This window comes from Pseudonaja textilis, chromosome 2 (genome assembly GCF_049901715.1).
Source record: "Pseudonaja textilis isolate UNSWEBS1 chromosome 2, rPseTex1.2, whole genome shotgun sequence".
Lineage (NCBI taxonomy): Eukaryota > Metazoa > Chordata > Lepidosauria > Squamata > Elapidae > Pseudonaja > Pseudonaja textilis.
The window spans coordinates 63202520-63222644 of NC_141991.1; the positions used below are offsets into that span (position 1 = coordinate 63202520).

Sequence of the window (20125 nt, forward strand, 5' to 3'; positions counted from 1 at the left end):
ATCTGAAATAGTATAGGTTCTCCTGATTGAGCAGGGGGCTGGATTAGGTCCCTTCCAACTCTGTTATTCTATTCTATTCTATTCTGTTCTGTTCTGTTCTGTTCTGTTCTGTTCTGTTCTAATCTGTTCTATTCTATTCTATCCATTCCTTCTATTCTATTCTATTCTGTTCTGTTCTGTTCTGTTCTGATCTATTCTATTCTATTCTATTCTATTCTATTCTATTCTATTCTATTCTATCCATTCCTTCTATTCTATTCTATTCTATTCTATTCTATTCTATTCTATTCTATTCTATTCTATTCTATTCTATTCTAATCTAATCTGTTCTGTTCCTTTCTATTCTATTCCTTCTATTCTATTCTATTCTATTCTATTCTATTCTATTCTATTCTATTCTATTCTATTTCTATTCCCATTTCTATTCCATTCCATTCCAGAAGCTCATCTGTAGACTAAACTGAGAAATGAAAAAGGTCTCGGCAGTAGGCAGTGGCAAACTACTTCCACACTACAGCCACGAAAGTGACATGAATGTGTCCATAAAGTCAAAATCAGCTGGAAAGATGTTTTACTTACTAAAACGAGTGGCTATTAGCCTCACTCTGTTGCCATCCACTATTGTTATTCCAAACCATGAATTTACTATATATGATTACACATTCATAACAATGCTTATCACAACACTGCTTGCAAGCCGATCCTTGTTATAGCTTTTCCCCTTCCTGCTGGTACCAAATTATGCTTTTCTTTTCTTTTTTGCTGATTAACCTGCCAAGGAAAAAGAAACCCAGGGAAGTGGTTGGTTTTCTCTACAATGATTCTCTCATCTATCTCTAAAGGTCTGACTGCAGTATTACTGGCCATGCTGGTGGCCTAGGCCATGTTAAGCACCCATAATGATTAACTCTTCTTCCCACGTTTCCCACTTTCTCACTGACCTCCTCCCTTCCTCCAATTCTTTTCATTTGCCACATTGATAAAAGGGAGAAAGATACGGATGCACAAATGATTGACTCAGGGAAAAATAAAGGGAGCTTGGTTAAACAAAGATCTTTTAACCAGTCTGCTGTTACAGCAGTTCTGGGAAATGGAAGCATAGAAATTATTAGACTGCATGATAAGCATTGGCAGGGCTGAAGGGATGGTCCTTCCTTGGCAAAATAGGCTATTAACTGCTGTAATGAGTCTGCACTAAGCGACATCAGTCTAGCTCAGACAATAGGAGTATTGGAGCGACATTACAAAAATGGGTCCTTTTAAAATAGGGCAGAAAAATGTTGTCCTAAGATCTTTTCGAGGATGAGTAGGGTGGCAATAGAAGGTGCCTGTTCATTTATCTCCAAAATCAGTTTCCTGCTCTTTCTGACAATTGGACAATTGAAAAGAGCATCTAAATTTTTAATTAGGCTAGTTGCATTAAAACTAGAATTGGGTGATATATTCTCCTTAACAACAAAAGTTTTCTGATCCCCAAATGCCCAGATCAAATATAGACCTTGCCAAAGCCTAAATCAAACCAATCAAATGCGTTCAAAATCCCTTTAACACGGGGGTGTCAAACTCTGTTGCATTAAGGGCCACATTGGGGTTGCGTTTGACCTCAGGGGATGGGGTGGCCATGGACAGTATGGGCGTGGCCAGGGTGGGCATGGCCAGCTCAATATCACTTGGGTTGGGGCCACCTGTGGTGGCACGGGTGGGTCTGGGGGGATCCTCCTGCAGCTCTCACCAGACAAAATAGGGCCCAGAAAACCAACGGTGGAATTCAAATTTCTTTACGACCGGTTCTGTGGGCGTGGCTTGGTGGGCATGTCAGGGAAAGGTTACTGTAAAATCCAGTCAGAGGTGGTATTTGCTGGTTCTCTGAACTACTCAAAATTTCCACTACCGATTTTCCAGAACTGTTCAGAACTGCTGAATATCACTTCAGCGGATAGCCATGCGCAACCCTCCTGAGCTCTGTTTTCACTGGCAGAGGCACTGCAGGCTGGTCCTTCACTATTTCCAGGGTGGCCCCATGGGCCAAATGATCTAAGCACCCCATGGGCTGAATCCATCCTGTGGGCCTTGAGTTTGACACCCCTGATTTGACCTAACTACTCATTTCAAAACACTATGAGGCACCAACAGATTGTGCATTTCTTAAATTTAGAATTGTTTTTATAACGTACACCACCCCAGCTATCTTTGGAAATTAATCAGGGAGAGAACCGAACAGGATGGCCTAGAGAACCTTTCAGGGTGGCAGTGCAGGTGTCAGTCTTCCAGCAACCCTCCACTTCAACCAATAACTCCAAGACAGGCATCTCTCAAAGGTTCCTTTTATTTGGATAGTAAATGGCACAACTCTGAAATCCCTAATCTGAAAGATTCAGGATTCCTTGCAAAAGTCAAAACTATAAATCCATCCCCCCTCAGCAGGGATGGGATTCTACAGGTTTGCACTTATTCTCTAGAACCGGTTGTTAACATTCTAAGAAGTTCGGAGAACTGGTTGTTAGAAGAAATTACTGGTCTAATCCTGTAAGGAAGGCAGGAAGGAAACATTCTGGTGTTGCTTACAGAAACTGCCTCTCCGTTGACCCTTATTACATTCTTGGCATTCTTCCTGTCTCAGGAACATCTCTGGAGTTTTTTTCCCCTCCTTTCCTGGTACTTTGTTTCTGTGGAGTGACCATTCAAAGTTACAATGGCACTGAAAAAAGTGACTTATGACCATTTTTCACACTTATGACTGTTGCAGCATCCCCACAGTCATGAGAGGCCAGGTGAGGAGATGCGTGCCTCGATGTGAGTGATATTGAGTTGGTCACATCTAGCCCATAACATGACCACCAAGCCATGTCCATCCAGGCACATGACCACCAAGCCACGCCTACCACCTAAGCCATGCCCATAGAACCGGTTGTTAAAAATTTGAATCCCACCCCTGCCCCTTAGCCATCATCACATCACCTGGCCCAATCACCATCCATCCCCCATGGGAGCATCAGATCTCAATATGGCTTCCAAAGCTGACAGCAGGGTTGCACAACAGAGCAGAGTTTGTCTTGCAATCGCATGACACACTTTTCACCATTTATCTCTCACTGCATGGAACTGTTTTGCAAAAGGGACCATGAATCTCATTTACTTGTGAATTGTGAAAAAGGAAGAAGAATGAAGGCGTATAGTAGGTGACAACCCCATGAATCAATAAAGCCTTATTAACAGATCAGTTTTTCTTGTCTGTTGTTTGAATTAAATGCAGTCACAGTGACCACCAATAATAGCAGCATCCATAAAATGGGAGAAAAAGGGAGTGAAAATAGAAGCACATTTCTGAGGAAAAGTATTGCTAAAAATGGAGGAAAGCGGACACAAAAATCTCTACCTGCTCTTAGGGATTACCTCTTTATCTATGCCTTGGATTCATTTTTGATTTAGTGCTAAAGGCTAATCTACACTTAGATGAGCCATGAGACCACTAGCCTGCCTTTGTGGACAGATTTAGAATGGGCTTATTAAAAAGCATCTGTCATGCTACGAAGCTGTAGTGTAAATTAGCTCTGGCTTTGAGAAATTAGGTTCAGAAAAAAAAAGCTTCCAAAGTATCTGTGAGAGCATGTCCAAAGCATGTTTTCTGCTACATACTTTGCATGATAATGCTTATCTTTCAGCTCTAATCCCACTGTCCCTGGGCATGCAGGCATGCTAAGGAATAATTGCATTAAGGCTTATGTGGCTGACCATATAGTGCATAGTGGCAGTAACACATCAATATCATGCAATTGAGAATGGCAGTTTGAGAAAATGCAGGAATTGCTGGAAGAATAGTCAGTAAAGAAGAACATTGAACAAGCATATTACTAATCATAAATATTCCCATTCTCCCCATTGGTCCTCTTTCCACAGTTCTTTCTGCATCATTATTGCCCCTCTATTCCAGTTACACACATGGAGCTATTGAAATAAAATTAATGGCCTTGGATGTAACCATCAGATTAGATCAGATCTTTCCCAGGAAGAATGCAATTCCAAGTCTCCCCAATTCTACTTTCACCATCTCTTGTAGAACAGGTCACTCTTTCTCCTAGACGTTTCTCAATAATCCCATTTTTTTAAAAAAAACACCTCTTTCCTCTCCTGAGCTCTTATTTCATTCATGTTGTTCTCCTAATCCTTGGCTTAGTGCCTCTGAGTTGTTTTTAGATTGCTCTCCAGAGTCCCAGTTTATCTAAACTGTATGCTTTTAACAATCAGTCCAGCTTCTTTTCTCATTTCCTGCAACTTCACATCTCTCTCCATCTCTTACTCAACCTCTGCTACCCAAGTTCTTCCATCCCTTCAGATGTCTTGGCCATTCTTTCCAAGCAGCCTTCAGCTCTATTGCCAAGTCTTATGATTTATTCTTGCTTTTTTTTATCAAAGCCGCAAAACCCTGGGTCAGGTGATCCAGTGAAAAAAAAAATCCCAATTCCCTGGCAAAGTTAATGCTTTTCCACTTTAAAAAAAAAAAGTAGATTAACAACAGGAAACCAACCCCTTTATAAAAGACCTCAAAGATACTATTTTTCAAAGTCCTCAGTTTGAACTTCTCCTTCCACGGGGTGCAGAAATCTTTAACAAGCCAAAAGGAGGATTTCAATTAAACTCACACACACACACACACACACACACACACACACACACTACTTAAAGGCAGAATGGATCATGTTTCCATCTACCCTTGTTCTTCCTTTCATGCTGCAAAGAAAAGGTCAGATTGCTCTCCAGAACTAAGTCCTTCTTTGTAAAAGAGATGAACACACAGAGAACACAGCTCTGGGCAAAGCAGAGTTATAATAATAATTTAAAATAAGACAAGAGCTGTCCTATCTTTACTGAGCATAAGCAATAACTTCGGTCAGCAGATACTGGAGACGTAGTCCTCTCGGATGGTCATCCTGTACTTCTCTATCCACCCTCTCCCTCAGGTCTGTAAGCCTTGCAGTTCTTAGAGCTGAGGTTTCTTGTATATTTGGGGAAGGCTGCTAGCCCATCTTACAGAAATATAATCAGCACCTGAAAAATAAATGCAGGTGCAGGGGACCACCTTGTCCACAAAAGGTAGGAAATGGTAGGTTAGGATAGGCCACTGTGGCAGGTAACTCAATTTGCCAAGCATGGATACTCTTAGTATGTTCTGTGTATTTTGAAACTTTGAGCAAGTAACCAATGACGTAAGTTTCTCAAGTCATATTTCCAAGCACAGGAACAGCCTATATTCACACATGAAATGCACGGGTTTGATGCCAGACCCATAAGAGAGAATTAAATCTGCATAAATTCAAATACTGTTCCCAAACAACAGAAATCAGAGAAGCCAGAAACAGCATCTCAAGAGCATCTACAGGTGCCTCCAGTGTTGCAATGCATCCATCTAATAGGCCAGTGGTCGCCCACTGGTAGGCCGGGGACCACTGATGGGCCATGAGAAAATTTTGGTGGTCTGCAGAGAAATGTCCCCCCCAAAGCAGTCCCCCCCAAAGCAATTAATCCAGGTTGTCCAGGTACACATGGCCCACTGGCCCCCACCCTTTGGCTGAGTGCAAACCTTGAGTAGAGCCATGTGAGCTGGAACTGGAAGGTAAGACCAATGGCGGGAGAGAGAAATCCCCCCCCGGGGTGGTTTGCTGACGTTGGTGGGAAAGTCGGTCCCATATTCCAGAGCTGCAGTAGTCACAAGATTGGCCCTTTGGTCATCCCGGAGCAGCTCCTCCAGTCCATGACAGGCCGGTGCACCCAGGTGGAGGAGCAGCTGCTCTGGGATGACCAAAGGGCCAGTCCTGTGACTACTGCAGCTCTGGAATATGGGACCAACTTTCCCACCAATGTTAGCAAGCCACCGTCAGTCAAAATTCGTATTAGTGGTCCCAGGATTTAAAATTATGAGTTTGGTGGCCCCTGAGGTCCAAAAGGTTGGTGACCCCTGCTCTAGGCCCCTCAATCCCACTAGCATCTCAATCCACTAGCATGGCAGTTAATTCATACCATGTTGCTGTTGATAAACAATTAGATCTAAAATTAGGATGAGTGGGTGCAATAGAAGATGAGCTATGTCAACTTTTCACAGTTCACTCACCTCTGTCTGATAAGGTGGCCCAGCCAAAATCCCCTCTTTTAATGTGGAAGACAATTACATTTGCTCTTTTCTATCTAGTTGATCTAAAGAGGTATGTAGATAGAACAAATCTTCCATGTTCATAAATTACCACTACACATTCTGAAAAGTTGTTTGTTTGGAGAAAGAAGAGCAGCAGAAACAATCAACATTCCTACTGGCCTTTCAGAGTGTTCCCAGGTAAGCAAGCTAGGCATTGTTTTAGGGTCAGAGTTGATGGTTAACCTATTGATTGCCTTTGGTTATGGCCCATAAAACATCAGAGGCTGCTTCCCCTAAAGGTTTCCCCTAAGGTACTGTACAACACACCTGTTGTTCTCACGCTCAATCTAAGATACGTTATGGGAATATTTAGTGGGAGTATTGAAAGGTGGGTTCTTCCTAATCCCCTTCTGGTGAATCCAGAAGGGGCAGCCTAAATATACACCAGCCATAAATAAGTGCATTAGCCTGCCTCCCTGCGGCCTGGAAGAGGAAGGGAAGTTAAGAGGAAATGACACATAAGTTACAGCCATCTGTTCCTAGTGGGTAGTCACATGCTGAGGCTACCATGTCAGCTTCCTACCCTTGGAGCTCCATTTGTCAACTCAGCTCAGCATCCTTCACAGGCAATCATTGCTTCATACCAGCTAACCCTGAACATTTACAGGCAGTGCGTCCCAACACCTGTCTCCTTCTCAGCAACAACAGGCAGAGGGCCCATTCATCGTAGCCCAGTCCCTTCTTGGGGATTTCAGTCTATGAATGGCTGCCAACTCTTCAGTGCATTCAGCAGCTTGGGTTTACTGAGCTGTCAATCTGCTGCCTGCACTGCCAGCCATGGTGCTTGACTCTTTCAAAGATCTGAGGAAAAGCCACAAGCTGCAAGGCTAGTTCTCTCCAGATGGAGAGAGGCACTGAAGTGCAATGTGCCATGTGCTTGATTGATGCAGGCTACCAGCCCAGGGGCTTCTCGGAACCTGTTCTAGAAAAGCATTGTTTATAATCATGACTAGAGTCCTAAGGAAAGGATTTGCTTCAAGCTGCTTCCTTGGAAACAGAGTAATCATTCAGATAAACTAGCCATTGAAACTTTCAAGGTTGCATCTTGCTCTGTCTCCAAACTATGTTCCAGATGGAGAACTTTTGATAAACCACCAATGTCCAGAAAGGAAAACCCAAAACAAGTTTACTATCACACTGTTAATGTTGTTTTCATTCAGAAACGGTGTCCTTACCTTTGAAAGTGAGCTGCACCCTTGGAGTAGCAAAGAGGTAATCCTTGGAGTATGAGGGCCACCAGCCCACAATGAGAAGAATGGCCCAGAGCAAAAAACCAACTAGGGGCATGGTGCAGAGAACTGAGGATCCAAAATCCAAGCAGATGTCTTAGCCACTCTAGCAGAGGAAGGAGAAAAGAAAAGACAAAAAATGTTAACTTCCTCAAGTTTAAAATGGGAACTGAAGAAATAAAATGACTTACTAACCTGCCATAGAATGACTTATTAACCTGTCAGCTAAACCAGGAGTCTCCAACCTTGGCCACTTTAAGACTTGTGGACTTCAACTCCCAGAGTTCCTCAGCCAGAGTTCCAATTGGGGAGCTGGCTGAGGAACTCTGGGAGTTGAAGTCCACAAGTCTTAAAGTGGCCAAGGTTGAGACCTCTGAGCTAAACTATTCAGAAGGCTATATCCTCCAGCTACGCAGACCTTGGATGTTAATCACTGTTTTTTTATAAACAGATTAAAGATGAAAAATTCAACTTTTGGAACAGGAAAGAGGATACTGAAGCAAAGAAACTGATGCTGTATAGGATGGGTCTATGACAACTCACCACAGTCAACTCACCATGGCCAACTCGTTGCAGAACAATTCACGACAGGACAAGAGTTACCCTAATATCAAACAAATAGTTGGATAGAATTATTAAAGAAAGGATGACAAAGGAGGGACAAAATGAAATGTGAATGTCAAAAATTAAAACAATTTAAAAAAATAATTTTAAATAATTAAATTGAATTGTGGATTGTACTGCAGTGGTGAGTTAGCCATGGCAAGTTGACTGTGGCAAGGTGGTTGTGCTGGGACCAGGGGTGGGATACAACCGGATTAACTACCAGTTCAGGATTTATGAGCTTCCTTGCAAGCTGGAGCCGCACACCTGTAAATAGTCATCAGCAGCTGCCTGCAAAGAAGCAGCCTTTGAAACAGCCCTCTTTTCCTGCTTTTTTAACTGCAGCTGTGCCTCGTTCGGCAGCTGAAGTTGAAAAATCAGGAAATAAAGATCAGGAAAGAGCCTAGGTGGGTGGGTGGGTGGGCAAAAACATCAGCAGACACAGAACCAGTTCTATGTCTGCTGCTCTTCAGAGCTACCGGTTCTACAGAGGTAGACAGAACCAGTAGAAACCCACCCCCGGAGCTGACTGAGGTGAGTTGTCCAGTCTGGTTTGGAATGGGACAATAGTTTAGTTTTAGAATTTGGTCGAGTAGTTAAGGTACCAGATAATAAAATGGGAGACCAGGAATTCAAATCCTGCCTGGGCCATGAACACCGGCTGGTTGACTCTGGGCCAGTCACTCTCTCTCAACCCAACCCATTTCGTGGGGTTGTTGTGGAGAAAATAGGAAGAGGAAGATTTGTTGGATATGTCCAATCAATAAATAGAATTAGAATTTGCACAACAACATCTCAGTGCAAATTACACCCTGATATTACCCACTCCCCAATAGTCCACAAATGCCATGATGACACCTGGAACTTTATATCTTTTGTAGGCTCTGAGAAAGTACTGAACCAAAGTGATTTTTCTTTATGTGAATGTGATTCCAAGACATGTAACAGATAACAGATAATCAGAGCTGGAAGGGACCTTGTAGTCCAACATGCTACGTTTAAAATAATTTTTAAAAAAATTCTGGGGAGACATTCCAAATCTAAGGACAGATAACCATATAAATTCCCATGTTTTTAGTAAAAACCCAAACCATCATCCTGACCACCTGATTGACACATTGTATTAACCATGGTTTCCCAATTCTTATGGTAATGAAGAAATCACAGTGGCGGTGATCACACAAGACAGTAAGCAACCACTTCTTCGTGTGATGTATGACCCAGATTAGTGTAATCTGGGCACATAGGGGAGAATGTTATACAAGCAAGGCAAACACAAAGAGGATCTTGAATGTTAACCCCATTCTAGAGTGATATGGGGTATTCTTTGGCATTAGACTGCCTAATACTGAATGTATACACACACACACACACACACACACACACACACACACACACGGGACTGTTTGCTAGATGGAAGTGTAATCCTTTGCTGCCCTCTGGGTTTTCTGCTAAATTTCTTCATGTCAAGAAGGTCTCTAGACCAAATCCCTTTTAGCTTTTCATACAGTAAATATTTCTAGCCCTCAAAAGAAATATGAATACAAAACTTTTCAGTGCAGATAAATTTGTCTCCTCCTTTAGACGAAAAGAGATCCAAGGGCTGAGCAAGCTGGAGTACATATTTCAAGATGATTTCTTGTGTCTGGATACAAAGGTAACCCCCAAGAATGGATCCAGCACGTCGCCAGCCTCCTCAGCAACTTTAGAGCGAGTTGCTTCTGTAACACAAGCGTGGACCCTGAGTGAGGGTACTTTCCCCCCCACACACACACACACCTCCATGAGTGCAACTGGGATTGCTCTGTCTCTACGGCTAGAACATTAGAAGGGCTCCCTTTCACTAGAGGAATGAATCCCAGCCAGGCCATTGGAGCCCAACTGCAATTAACAAGCTCACATGTTGCTCTCATTTGGTAAAGTAAACAGGTTTTGATTGAGGGGCAGTAATCAAGTTGTCTCCTTGCAGGAATGAAAAGAGTTCCTTATAGTCCCATCTCATGGCGGCAAGACTCAGAGCCAGCAGCCCACCCACTAGGGACTCTCATGGGAGCAGCCCTTCCCCTCGGAGATAGAGGCAGAGTGGGGCTGCTCATTCCTCCCCTCCGCTTGCCTACCTCCATCGCTGAGAGCCGAGCACAGAAGGGCAGTGAACCAGGGGAAGGAACCCTTGCACAGCACAGGCTCCATTTTCTACCAGGCAGGAGAAATCTGGACTTCATTATTTGAAAAACCAAAAAAAAAAAAAAAAAGGACTAAATGCATTTTTTTAAAGGAGGAGGAAAAGAGAGAGTTTGTATGTACCACATTAGCCGAGTCGGAGGGGATCTGACAGCTTTGCCTGGCTAGAATGCCGGGGAGAGGGGAGGGAGCAGTGAAAGTAACTACCCAGAATTCAAATGGGATTTTCTTTATGTGTAATTTAGAGTATTCCCTTTGTTGGGTATAAGTTACACAATTAATTTCCCAGCTTCAGTGATGACGACAAACATACATTTCCTCATATGAACATGTCATCATTTCCTGAAGATAAACATTTTCTCATTAGATAGATAGATAGATAGATAGATAGATAGATAGATAGATAGATAGATAGATAGATAGATAGATATAGATATAGATATAGATATAGATATAGATATAGATATAGATATAGATATAGATATAGATATAGATATAGATCTTTGGTTATTCGGGTTTTCTCTGGCGTAAGATTAAACCCCTTAAACCCCTTTTTTGTTTTATTTCTATTGTGCTGAGTGCTGAGAAGCACAGAGCCGAAGACACAAGCCTGAAGATGATGAATGAGACTTCATCGAAACGTTGCCTAGATACTTCCAATCTTACACGGGAGAAAACCCGAATAACCAAAGATCCACATACAAATACTTGCGAGAACCTCAGAAAACATATATATATATATGAACACTATACAGAAGCCTGATGATGGCAGATGTGATTCTGCCGAAACGTTGCTACAACTTTAAAAGCACAACTACAATGACGTGGGAAAATACCCGAACAAAGCTGAATACCATACATACATACATACATACATACATACATACATATAAAATCTTGCAGCCATGAGATAGGAATGTGTGTGTGTGTGTGTGTGTGTGTGTTTTTGTTTGTTTGCCCTTTACCCAGTCCCTCTGGATCAGAATCAGCTTCCTGGCCTCCTTTCTCAGAAGATCTGCCTTTTTAGAAATACAGTACAGGTTAAGTATCCGTTTGACAACTGGACAACTAATTACACTATAGTTGTCTGCTTTCTGCAGTTGCAGTCAGTGGAGGCTTAAAAAGCAGAAGTATGACTGAATGTATTCCTGCCCGCAATTTCAGCATCTGGAATTGTATCAAAGTACTACACAAAAATGACTTCCCAAAATGATGGTCCTAATGCTAATATAAGACAGGACCCTTTCACTGAATATTCTGGAAAAGCAATTTCTTCTAGGAGGCAGAAAGGCACTGCGTGCAATTCACCTTCCTTGGAGGGCTATGATAAAAGCTGCTCAGAGTAGTTGGATACAAGATGGGCAAAAAATAAATGTTATGAACAAACAAACAAATAAATACATTTCTCAATGAGTCTATGGTAATTGGTTTTTAGTATATTTGGATGATACTTGCTCTGAGGACTTAAAACTTTATCCAAAGAAATTGGCAAGTAAAACAGAAAATCAGGTATGTAAATCCCTTCAGCATGTTATGATTACATAGTATCCAGACTCTCCTGCCACGTAATACAATCAGAAGGCATCACCTAAAATGTTCTTAAAAGATGGATCCAAGAAGCCCTGTCTACTGCATTTGCCATCTTTCTTTCTCTCTCTTTTTTCCTTTTGCAGCACAGCTGAATTTTCCTTCTGCTAATAGAAGGCAGAACATTGTTCTATCCAGCTGAGCCTGCCTTGCCTCCTGAGACCTCTGACTTTTCCTTCTTTTCTTCTTGTGCCAGCAAAGAAAACAGGCCATTTGGTGCCACCCATATTCTAAGAATGTTTTTTTGCATGGATTACAAGGGCTTGAAACTCAGAAATATGGTAACTTCTACATTCTTAAACCCCCCCTTTTTTGTTTTATTTCTATTGTGCTAAACGTGCATCTGGATACAGTTATAAACCATGTTAGAATGATTCAAACAGTATGTCTACATGTGAACAGGCAAAATCTGTTTAAGCATTTAGAGCTATTCTCCAACAAGGCTATCTAAAAAACCTCAAAACTAATGTATAACATGCATATGATTAGCACTACAGTGAGTTTCCAGAAGGATTTTTTTTTTTTTAGGCTGATCCAGAACAATTTGCAGTGAAATGCACACACATACACACAAAGCACAAAGGCAAAGCAAGCCAAGCACAGCTCGCATGATGCTTGGGACAGAGATCAGAACAAAGGGAGCGTGTTCTCAGTACTGCTCCCTCTGGTTCACCGGTGAGGTGCACGGAAGTTGGAGTTAATGACAGAAACAAACTTCAGGGATTTCACAGGAAAATCCTTGGAATCAGTCAAACAAATCCAACCTGGCTAAAAGGACATTCAGAATAATGGATGGGCCCATAGGAGGACGGAGCTTTCTTCAGCTGTGGGCAATACACCACAATTGGAGGAGTTAAACTTTCCCAGGGGCAATATACATCATAGCAATTTCCTTTGCTCTAGGTAAATATTTGTATTATTTCCCTTTCTTTCAGCACACATTCGCACTTTCCTTTTTGCAGATTCCTCACTCGGCACTCGCTTTGGGATTTATTTATTTCTTTATTTTTGGAACCCAAAGGTCTAGAATCCGAATTCAACTTGTGAAATAACCTGCCACGATCAACTGCTGTTGAACCAAAGCCCTGCCAACTTTAGAAAACAGTTCTGGCAGGTATAATGCTGTTGCGTTTGGATGGTTATGAGCATGCCAGTAAGAGCCAATGAGATGGCAAACAAAGGGAAAGGGTAGGGCAGGGAGAAGGATAAGAATGAAAGAAAAAAGGAGGAGACGAGCAATGGAAGTAGCTGAAAGTTGGGAGATAAATGTAAAAAAAAAGGCATGCATAAATGAAGAGAAGCTGTGTTTTCGGCAGTGTTTCCTGGCTCGAAAGTTTGATGCACTTTGCTGGTGGAAATAGACTGAACTGACTCAGATGTCACTAGGCATTAGGTGAGCCCACGTGCTTTACTTATTTTTGCACATGTTAGAGCTAAATATTCTTCATCTCACATAAATAAGGAGAACAATTGAACCATAAGTGAGGTGAACATTTGGGGAACTAAAGAAAATTGGGGGAAAACCTCCTGATGGCTCTGCTAATTAACTTCAGTTAATTCACTTCAGAAACAAAGGGGTTTCTGATCACACTCAGTTTACCACCAGGCCTTCAGAGAAAGAAGCTTAGAGAATTGTAGAAAGAAAGAAGAGAAGGAATATGTGAGAAAATTATTAACAACTCTGGGATAGGAGATAACCATCTTTTTACTGTTCTATATTCTGTGATGGATTTTGTCTTCTGTACAGATGCACATAGATAAACTCAACAAAACGTACATACAAAGTCTTTATTATTGGTTCATCAGGTATCCTCATAACTCACATTTGTGATGAAGTTCTTCTTTAATGACCAATCCTTTGCATATCTGTCTTGTAGGTAAAAAGATGGTTATCTCCTTATCCCTTTTCTCCCATTTTGTAGTAGTAGAAGTAGAACAGTTACCACAAGTCCATGAGTTCAGCCAAGAGTGAGGAAACTTCCCCCAACCCACCGAGGATCAATTTAGCGACCAATCAGGATTATAGTTGTGGTCACATGACATGGACTACATTTCCCAGGATACCTGAACTACATTCACCATGATGCATTCCCTTAAGGGGACAGCTCACAATTGCTAACTAACTATCCAATTCCCATACACTGGCTGGACAGCACAACTCTATTAATTCAGGGGTGGGCTGCTGGGGGTTTGCAGGGCTAAGATTATTTTCAATTCAGAGGACCCCCAAATCCCATCCTATCCCTCCCAGGAGTCCCCACACGTCCCGTTTTGGATGCAGGTAAATGCAGGGTGCATGGGGAAGCTCAGGGAGGGTGAAAAACGGGCCTCCTGGAAGTTTGGGAAGGCCGGAAATGGGCCCATTACCAGCTTCCAGAGAGCCTCCAGAGCCCAGGGAAGGCAAAAACACCCCCCTGCTGTGGTGCAGGAGGCCGACTCGGCCACGCCCACCAATGCCACACCCACCCAGCAACCGGGCAGACAACTCCTTGGTAAAATGTTTGAAGCCCATCCCTGGTTAATATGTGTATGTCACAAATGGGCAACGATGCTAATAAAATCATTACAGCTTCCGATCTAGTCCTGGAACCCCTAACGTTGCCATATTAAAGCCTCATGAAATATCAGGTCTGTTCTACAGCAGTGTCGCTATTAGCTACATTCCTGGGCTCTCTTGTGCCTCCTAGAGGTGATTAGAAAGGCAGAAAATGCCCAGAGCGTTCATTCCATTTGACCAATTATCGGTAGGGATTTCATACCATCATTTCTCTCTTTTTTTTGGAAGGGAGGGGAGGGGGAGTAAAGGAGCACAGATCTCATGTTTAATTCCAGTGTTTTCCTGGGGCCAACCTACCATTAGGTATAATAGGACAACCACCTTCGGCAGACTTTCTTGGTGGAGCGGAAGCAGCAAGATATTAATGGGCAGAGCTGGAGGGGGCAGGTGGTCTCATGGGACTCACTAGGTTCCTCTGAAGGTAAACTTTGGCTTCTGGGTAGAGGAGATGATGCGAACAGACAAAGAAAGAGGCAATTATTTACTAAACCTATAAATTATTTATTAAACCTATTAAATCTATAAAGCCTTAGTAAAACCACACCTAGAATACTGCATCCAGTTATAAACAAGATGTTGAGACTCTAGAAAAAGTGCAGAGAAGAGCAACTAATGACGATTAGGGGACTGGAGACTAAGGCATATGAAGAATGGTTCCAGGAACTGGGCTTGGCTAGTCTAGTGAAAAGAAGGACCAGGGGAGACATGATAGTGGTCTTCCAATATTTGAGGGGCTGCCACAGGGAGGAAGAAGGGGTCAAGCTATTTTCTAAAGCGCCTGAAGACCAGACAAGGAATAATGGATGGAAACTGAACGAGGAGAGATTTAACCTGGAAATAAGGAGAAACTTTCTGACAGTGAGAACAATCAACCAATGGAATAGCTTGCCCTCAGAAATTGTGGGAGCTTCATCACTGGAGGCTTTCAAGAAGAGATTGGACTGTCATCTGTCAGAAATGGTGTAGGGTCTCTTGCTTGGGTGGGTGGGGGGACTAGATGACCTACAAGGTCCCTTCCAATCCTGTTAATCTATAATCTGTAAAACCTATAGACTGACCAACTCCAATGTGATTAAAGGTTGTGTGTGTGTGTGTGTGTGTGTGTGCATGTGTGCATTTCTTCAAGTCAGTGTTGACTCTTGGCAACTCCTTGCACAAGTCCTTGCAATATTCTTAGCAACAGATTTTGGAAATGGCTTGCCCTGACTTCTTCCCCAAGTCTGAGAGAAAATGACTGGCCTGAAGTCGCCCAAGGTTTTCTGCCCAAGGCAAGGCTAGAATTCACAGTCTCCTGGTTTCTAGCCTGTTGCCTTCTTAGCCCTACATCCAATTGGCTCTTGTTTTTGAGTAGTGTACTATCAGTTTAAAACAACACAATAAATACAAAAAGGAAATATCTAGAGAGAGAAAAATGAATGGACAATCCAGTTCTCCTCAGAGTGTTCTGCCACTACTTTCCCCAAATTTGGAAGAGCTGGTTTTGGGGGCTTGTTGAAATAGGAATGGTTGTTATCCACAGGTCAAGAAGGGGTTTTTCTTGCTAACCTCAGGCAGCTTCATGTGATTCTATGTTTTAGTTGTGTTATCCTGTGTCTGTCTCTCTGTCTCTCTCTCTATCTGTGAGGGTATTATCTTTATTAGGATGATTCTATCGTTTTGCTAACCAGCTTAAAACTTTCTATAATGTGAACAAAGCAGAAGTGGTATCCAGCAGGTTCTGACCAGTTCTGGAGAACCAGTAGTGGAAATTTTGAGTAGTTCAGAGAACCAGCAAATACCACCTCTGACTGGCCCCACCCCCATCGATTCTCTGCCTCCTGAGTCCCAGCTGATTGGCTGGGTCTTCTTTTGTTGCCCTGCACAGGAGAATGGAACTGGAAAGCAGGTTAGTGGGGTGGGGAGGGAATGGGGATTTTGTAGTATCCTTCCCCTGCCATGCCCACCAAGCCATGCCCACAGAATCGGTAGTTAAAAAATTTGAATCCCACCACTGGAACAGAGGAATTAAATTAGTTTAATAAATAAGCAAGGCAGTATGGATGCCTTGAATGTTGCTCCTTTTGTAGCCAAAATGGCACCTTTTCTATAAAGCAGAAGGAGGGGAATCCATGTCTTTTCAGAAAAAACAAGTGGAAAATATCAGCACAATGAAGACTGAACATTTAGTGTTGGTTGAGCGACTACTGAAAATTAAGTGAAAAAATCACAATGCAAGTGAAGAGAGAGGAATGGCAGAATTATTTGGGAATGCCAACCTCCCCTCCCCCCACTCCCAGCTACTGCAAAGCCCCACTTTTCATAACTATGCATGCTATTTGTCTTGAGATAATTTGCACCTGGTGAGCAAATACAAAATAATTCTTTGCCCTGTATAGTATTATGGATTATATGTAGAAAGACACTGAGAAGGAAAGTGCATTCCACAGCCACCTTTATTACTAACTGCAGACAGATTTTTATTGGCTTTTCCAGTTTTTTTCCCCCTTTGGGGTTCCAATTATTCCAGTGGCCCCCAGAGTGGATCCTAATGACTTCCACATTGAGTATGTTGATCATGCGAAGTTTTTCAAGCTAACTGTATATTAAGACAATGAGTATTCTTTTGAAATTTCAGTTCATGTGTAATAATGCGGGGCAGGTGGGGGGGGGGAGAGACAGAGATCTACTTGGATTTCTGTTTTGTGCCAGATGTGAATATTGCTCGTGTGTGTGATACGCAGCACCAGAGGAACTTGACGAAAGGGTCCAACTTAACCAAGCTTTATGCTGGCTGTTGTAACAGACTAGTATTTGAACAGTTCCATGAATTGAACTGTCTCCTGTGAAAGTTCCCCAAATGTTGACTGCAACAAGACTGGAAGCACAAGGGAGCCCATTTTTTAATTCAAAGCCATGTCCTGCCATGTGTAGAGGTCAAGAGAGACATCCTTTTCCTTACTGAAATCTCATTCATAAAAAAAACTGTCTGCCATTCATGCTGCAGCGAGAAAAATGAGGGTTCTCAGGACAGGGATGGAGGAGGGAAGGAATCACCTGCCATGGGAGTTGGACATTTTCATTCATGCTCTAAAGGGCTGCAGTATTATTTGCTGAATTAATTAAGACTTGAATCCACAAAACACAGTGTTTTGCATTGTTATTTTAAAGCAAAATGTACACACACATACACACACACACACACACACACACACACACACACATACTGGACACTTGGCTTTTCAAGAGCAGGAAGAAAAAACATGAATACTTGGTGGTTTGCTTGACAAGAGAAAAGGCACCTGAAAAGATCCAGAAACTTGTCCACAATTGAGTTGTTGAAGTGTGGATTTGGAAACCTTTAAAAATGGAATTAGCCAGGCCCTGCCTGCATTTCATTTAATTGCTAAGAAAGTCGACTGACTTCCTTTCTCCCTCCCTCTCTGCTTTCTTTCCTTCCTTTCTTCCTCCTTCCCACCTCCCTCCCTCTTTCTTTTTCTTTCTTTCTCTCTCTCTCTCTCCTCCTTCCTTCCTCCGTCTTTCTTTCTTTCTTTCTTTCTTTCTTTCTTTCTTTCTTTCTTTCTTTCTTTCTTTCTTTCTTTTCTTTCCCTCCCCCCCTCCCTCCCTCCCTCCCTCCTCTCTCTCTTCTCTCTCTCTCTCGTTATTATTCCCTCTCATACATTAATACACGCAAATATAATGGGTCCGTTCATAAATGAATTAAGGAAAACTTCCCGAAGCTTATGGTAACCCGCGTTTCTTGGCGGGTCTTTTCACGCAAGGTTGAAGGGAAACACGAATTCTTTCGGCGCACCTCCTCACTCCACCCCTCCCCGAGGAAACCAGTTGCTTTCCTCTCGGGTCGAGTGACAGCCGGCGGCGCGAGGAAAAAAAAAAAAAAAACCACTCGCCCAGCAGCGGGCGCGGCGGAGCCTGCCTAGTTCCGGAGCTCGGCAGCCGGCCCGGCTTCTTTCTCCAGAATCCACGCACGGCGGGGAAGGGTGGAGTGGAGCGAGAGCCGTAGCGTCAGCCTGTTTCACTTCGGTGGGTGACGGGACGGCACCATCGGCATCTTAAGCCAGAAGGCTGCCTGTTCTAGGGGGGGGCCAAGAGAAACAACAAGCCTCGGCTACGTTCGAGGAGGCGAACTGAAACGAGCCTCTAACCTTCCAAGCGCACCGGCCGACTCGGAGCGCGTCCGCTCCTTCCCTCCCTCGCGGCGCCCCTTGAAGAATGCCTGGGAGGGAGGGAGGGAGAGAGAGAATAGGGACGCTTGGACCGCCTGATCCTACCCGGCTTGTTTCTGCCGAAGCCTCACGAGTTCAAGCCTTCGGCAAACCCGGAACATCAGCGTGATCGCACCCTCACCCCCCAGACCTAGCCGTGCTTCGCGACTTCCCGCTCAGGTACACAGAACTGCCCTCCAAGTTCCCTTCCCCTCTTCCTCCTCCCGGCGATCCGGAGGCCCAGAGTAAACGCCCCGCATCTCAGATCCGAGCCGGGATTTCTTGTTCTGGACTTGGGACCACTTGCGAGGAGCGAGCGCACCGGGCGACGAAAGGGGCTCCCGGATGCGGCGCCACGCCGCCACCTTTCTAAAAGCTATGGCGGCGCTTATCTACTTAAGAGGGGAGGTCTCTCGGGGAGACTTAACTCGGGAGGTTTAATACTTCAGCCGGCTTGGTTACACGGAAGTCACGGAAAGCACACGTGCACACGCGCCAAGTAGGCTTTCAATGCGATCCGACGTAGAATCCCGATACTTTTTCGTTTGGAAAGGTGATACTTTTCTCAAGTCATCTGGCTTCTTCCTCCGTTCAGCCCCTTCGCCTGTTCACCGCACTTCTCACAACTCCGGGACTTTAACCCTCCCGAGTTCCCTCCAAATCACCCTATGCAAACATACAGAATAGCCCTCGTTCTTAAGCATAGAGAGAGAGAGAGAGGGAGAGAGGGAGAGGGAGAGGGGGGGTAGAGGGAGAGAGAATGAGAGAGAGGAGAGAGAATGAGAGAGAGGGAGAGAGAGGGGGGAGAGGGAGAGGGGAGAGGGGAGAGAGGGAGAGGGAGAGAGAGAGGGAAGGGAGAGGGAGAGGGGAGGGAGGGAGAGAGGGGGGAGAGAGAGAGGAGAGGGAGGGAGAGGAGAGGGAGGGGGAGAGAGGAAGAGGGAGAGGGGGAGAGACCTTGGTATATGAGCCCCCCTTTTTTCCTGGGGCATCAAAGGACCGACTTTTGCCGAGAGATATTAATAAAGATTCCAATCCCATCTCAGTTTTTTTTTTAATCATCTTCGAGTGAAAGCGGTCCAGATTTCTGCCTCGTCTCCCTTCTTCCTCACCCCCGCCTCCCTTTCTTGGATTTCTGCTCAACTTTCCGGGCCCAACGGAGGTAAAACGAGGGCCAAAAACCAGCTATTTCCCGGGTGGGAAGAGGCCGCAGAAAGTTTGCGCTCAGAAACGGTTCTTTCCCTCCTCTCCCCCCGGTCGGTCTCCCGCTCTCCGCTTGGCAATCGTCCCCTTGGCTATCCGGCACCAGGTTGGAAGGACCAGTGCCGACAGCGGAGCCCCGGAGCCCGCGCCGAGCGACGTTTCCCTGACCTCCGCTTCCCCGCCCTTCTCGGCTCCGCGGCGCCCCCTGTCCTGTCCCGTCCCTTTGCCGAGACGGCGAGAGCCGCCCAGCTGTTCTCCCGACGGAGCCGGCCTCGCTCATTTGGAAGTGAGGCGACCAAGGTGGAAAAGCTGGAAGGCGCGGGCTGGCGATGAGCGGCAGGGAGAAATCTCTTTATGCGCTTAATCCTTCCCCGCGGGC

At 44.1% G+C, this 20125-nt stretch overlaps 1 protein-coding gene across 4 annotated transcripts in view; it reads right to left on the minus strand.

Moving 5' to 3' along the window:
• The window catches only part of SEMA3F (semaphorin 3F), a 148198-nt gene that overhangs the window by 127216 nt on the left and 857 nt on the right, over positions 1 to 20125 (minus strand). For all 4 annotated transcript variants that reach the window (XM_087924095.1, XM_087924097.1, XM_087924096.1 and 1 more), the window contains exon 2: positions 7363 to 7522. In XM_087924095.1, the coding sequence (XP_087780221.1) occupies positions 7363 to 7474 (112 nt within the window). In that variant the 5' untranslated portion in view covers positions 7475 to 7522. The remainder of the gene's footprint in view (positions 1 to 7362; positions 7523 to 20125) is intronic.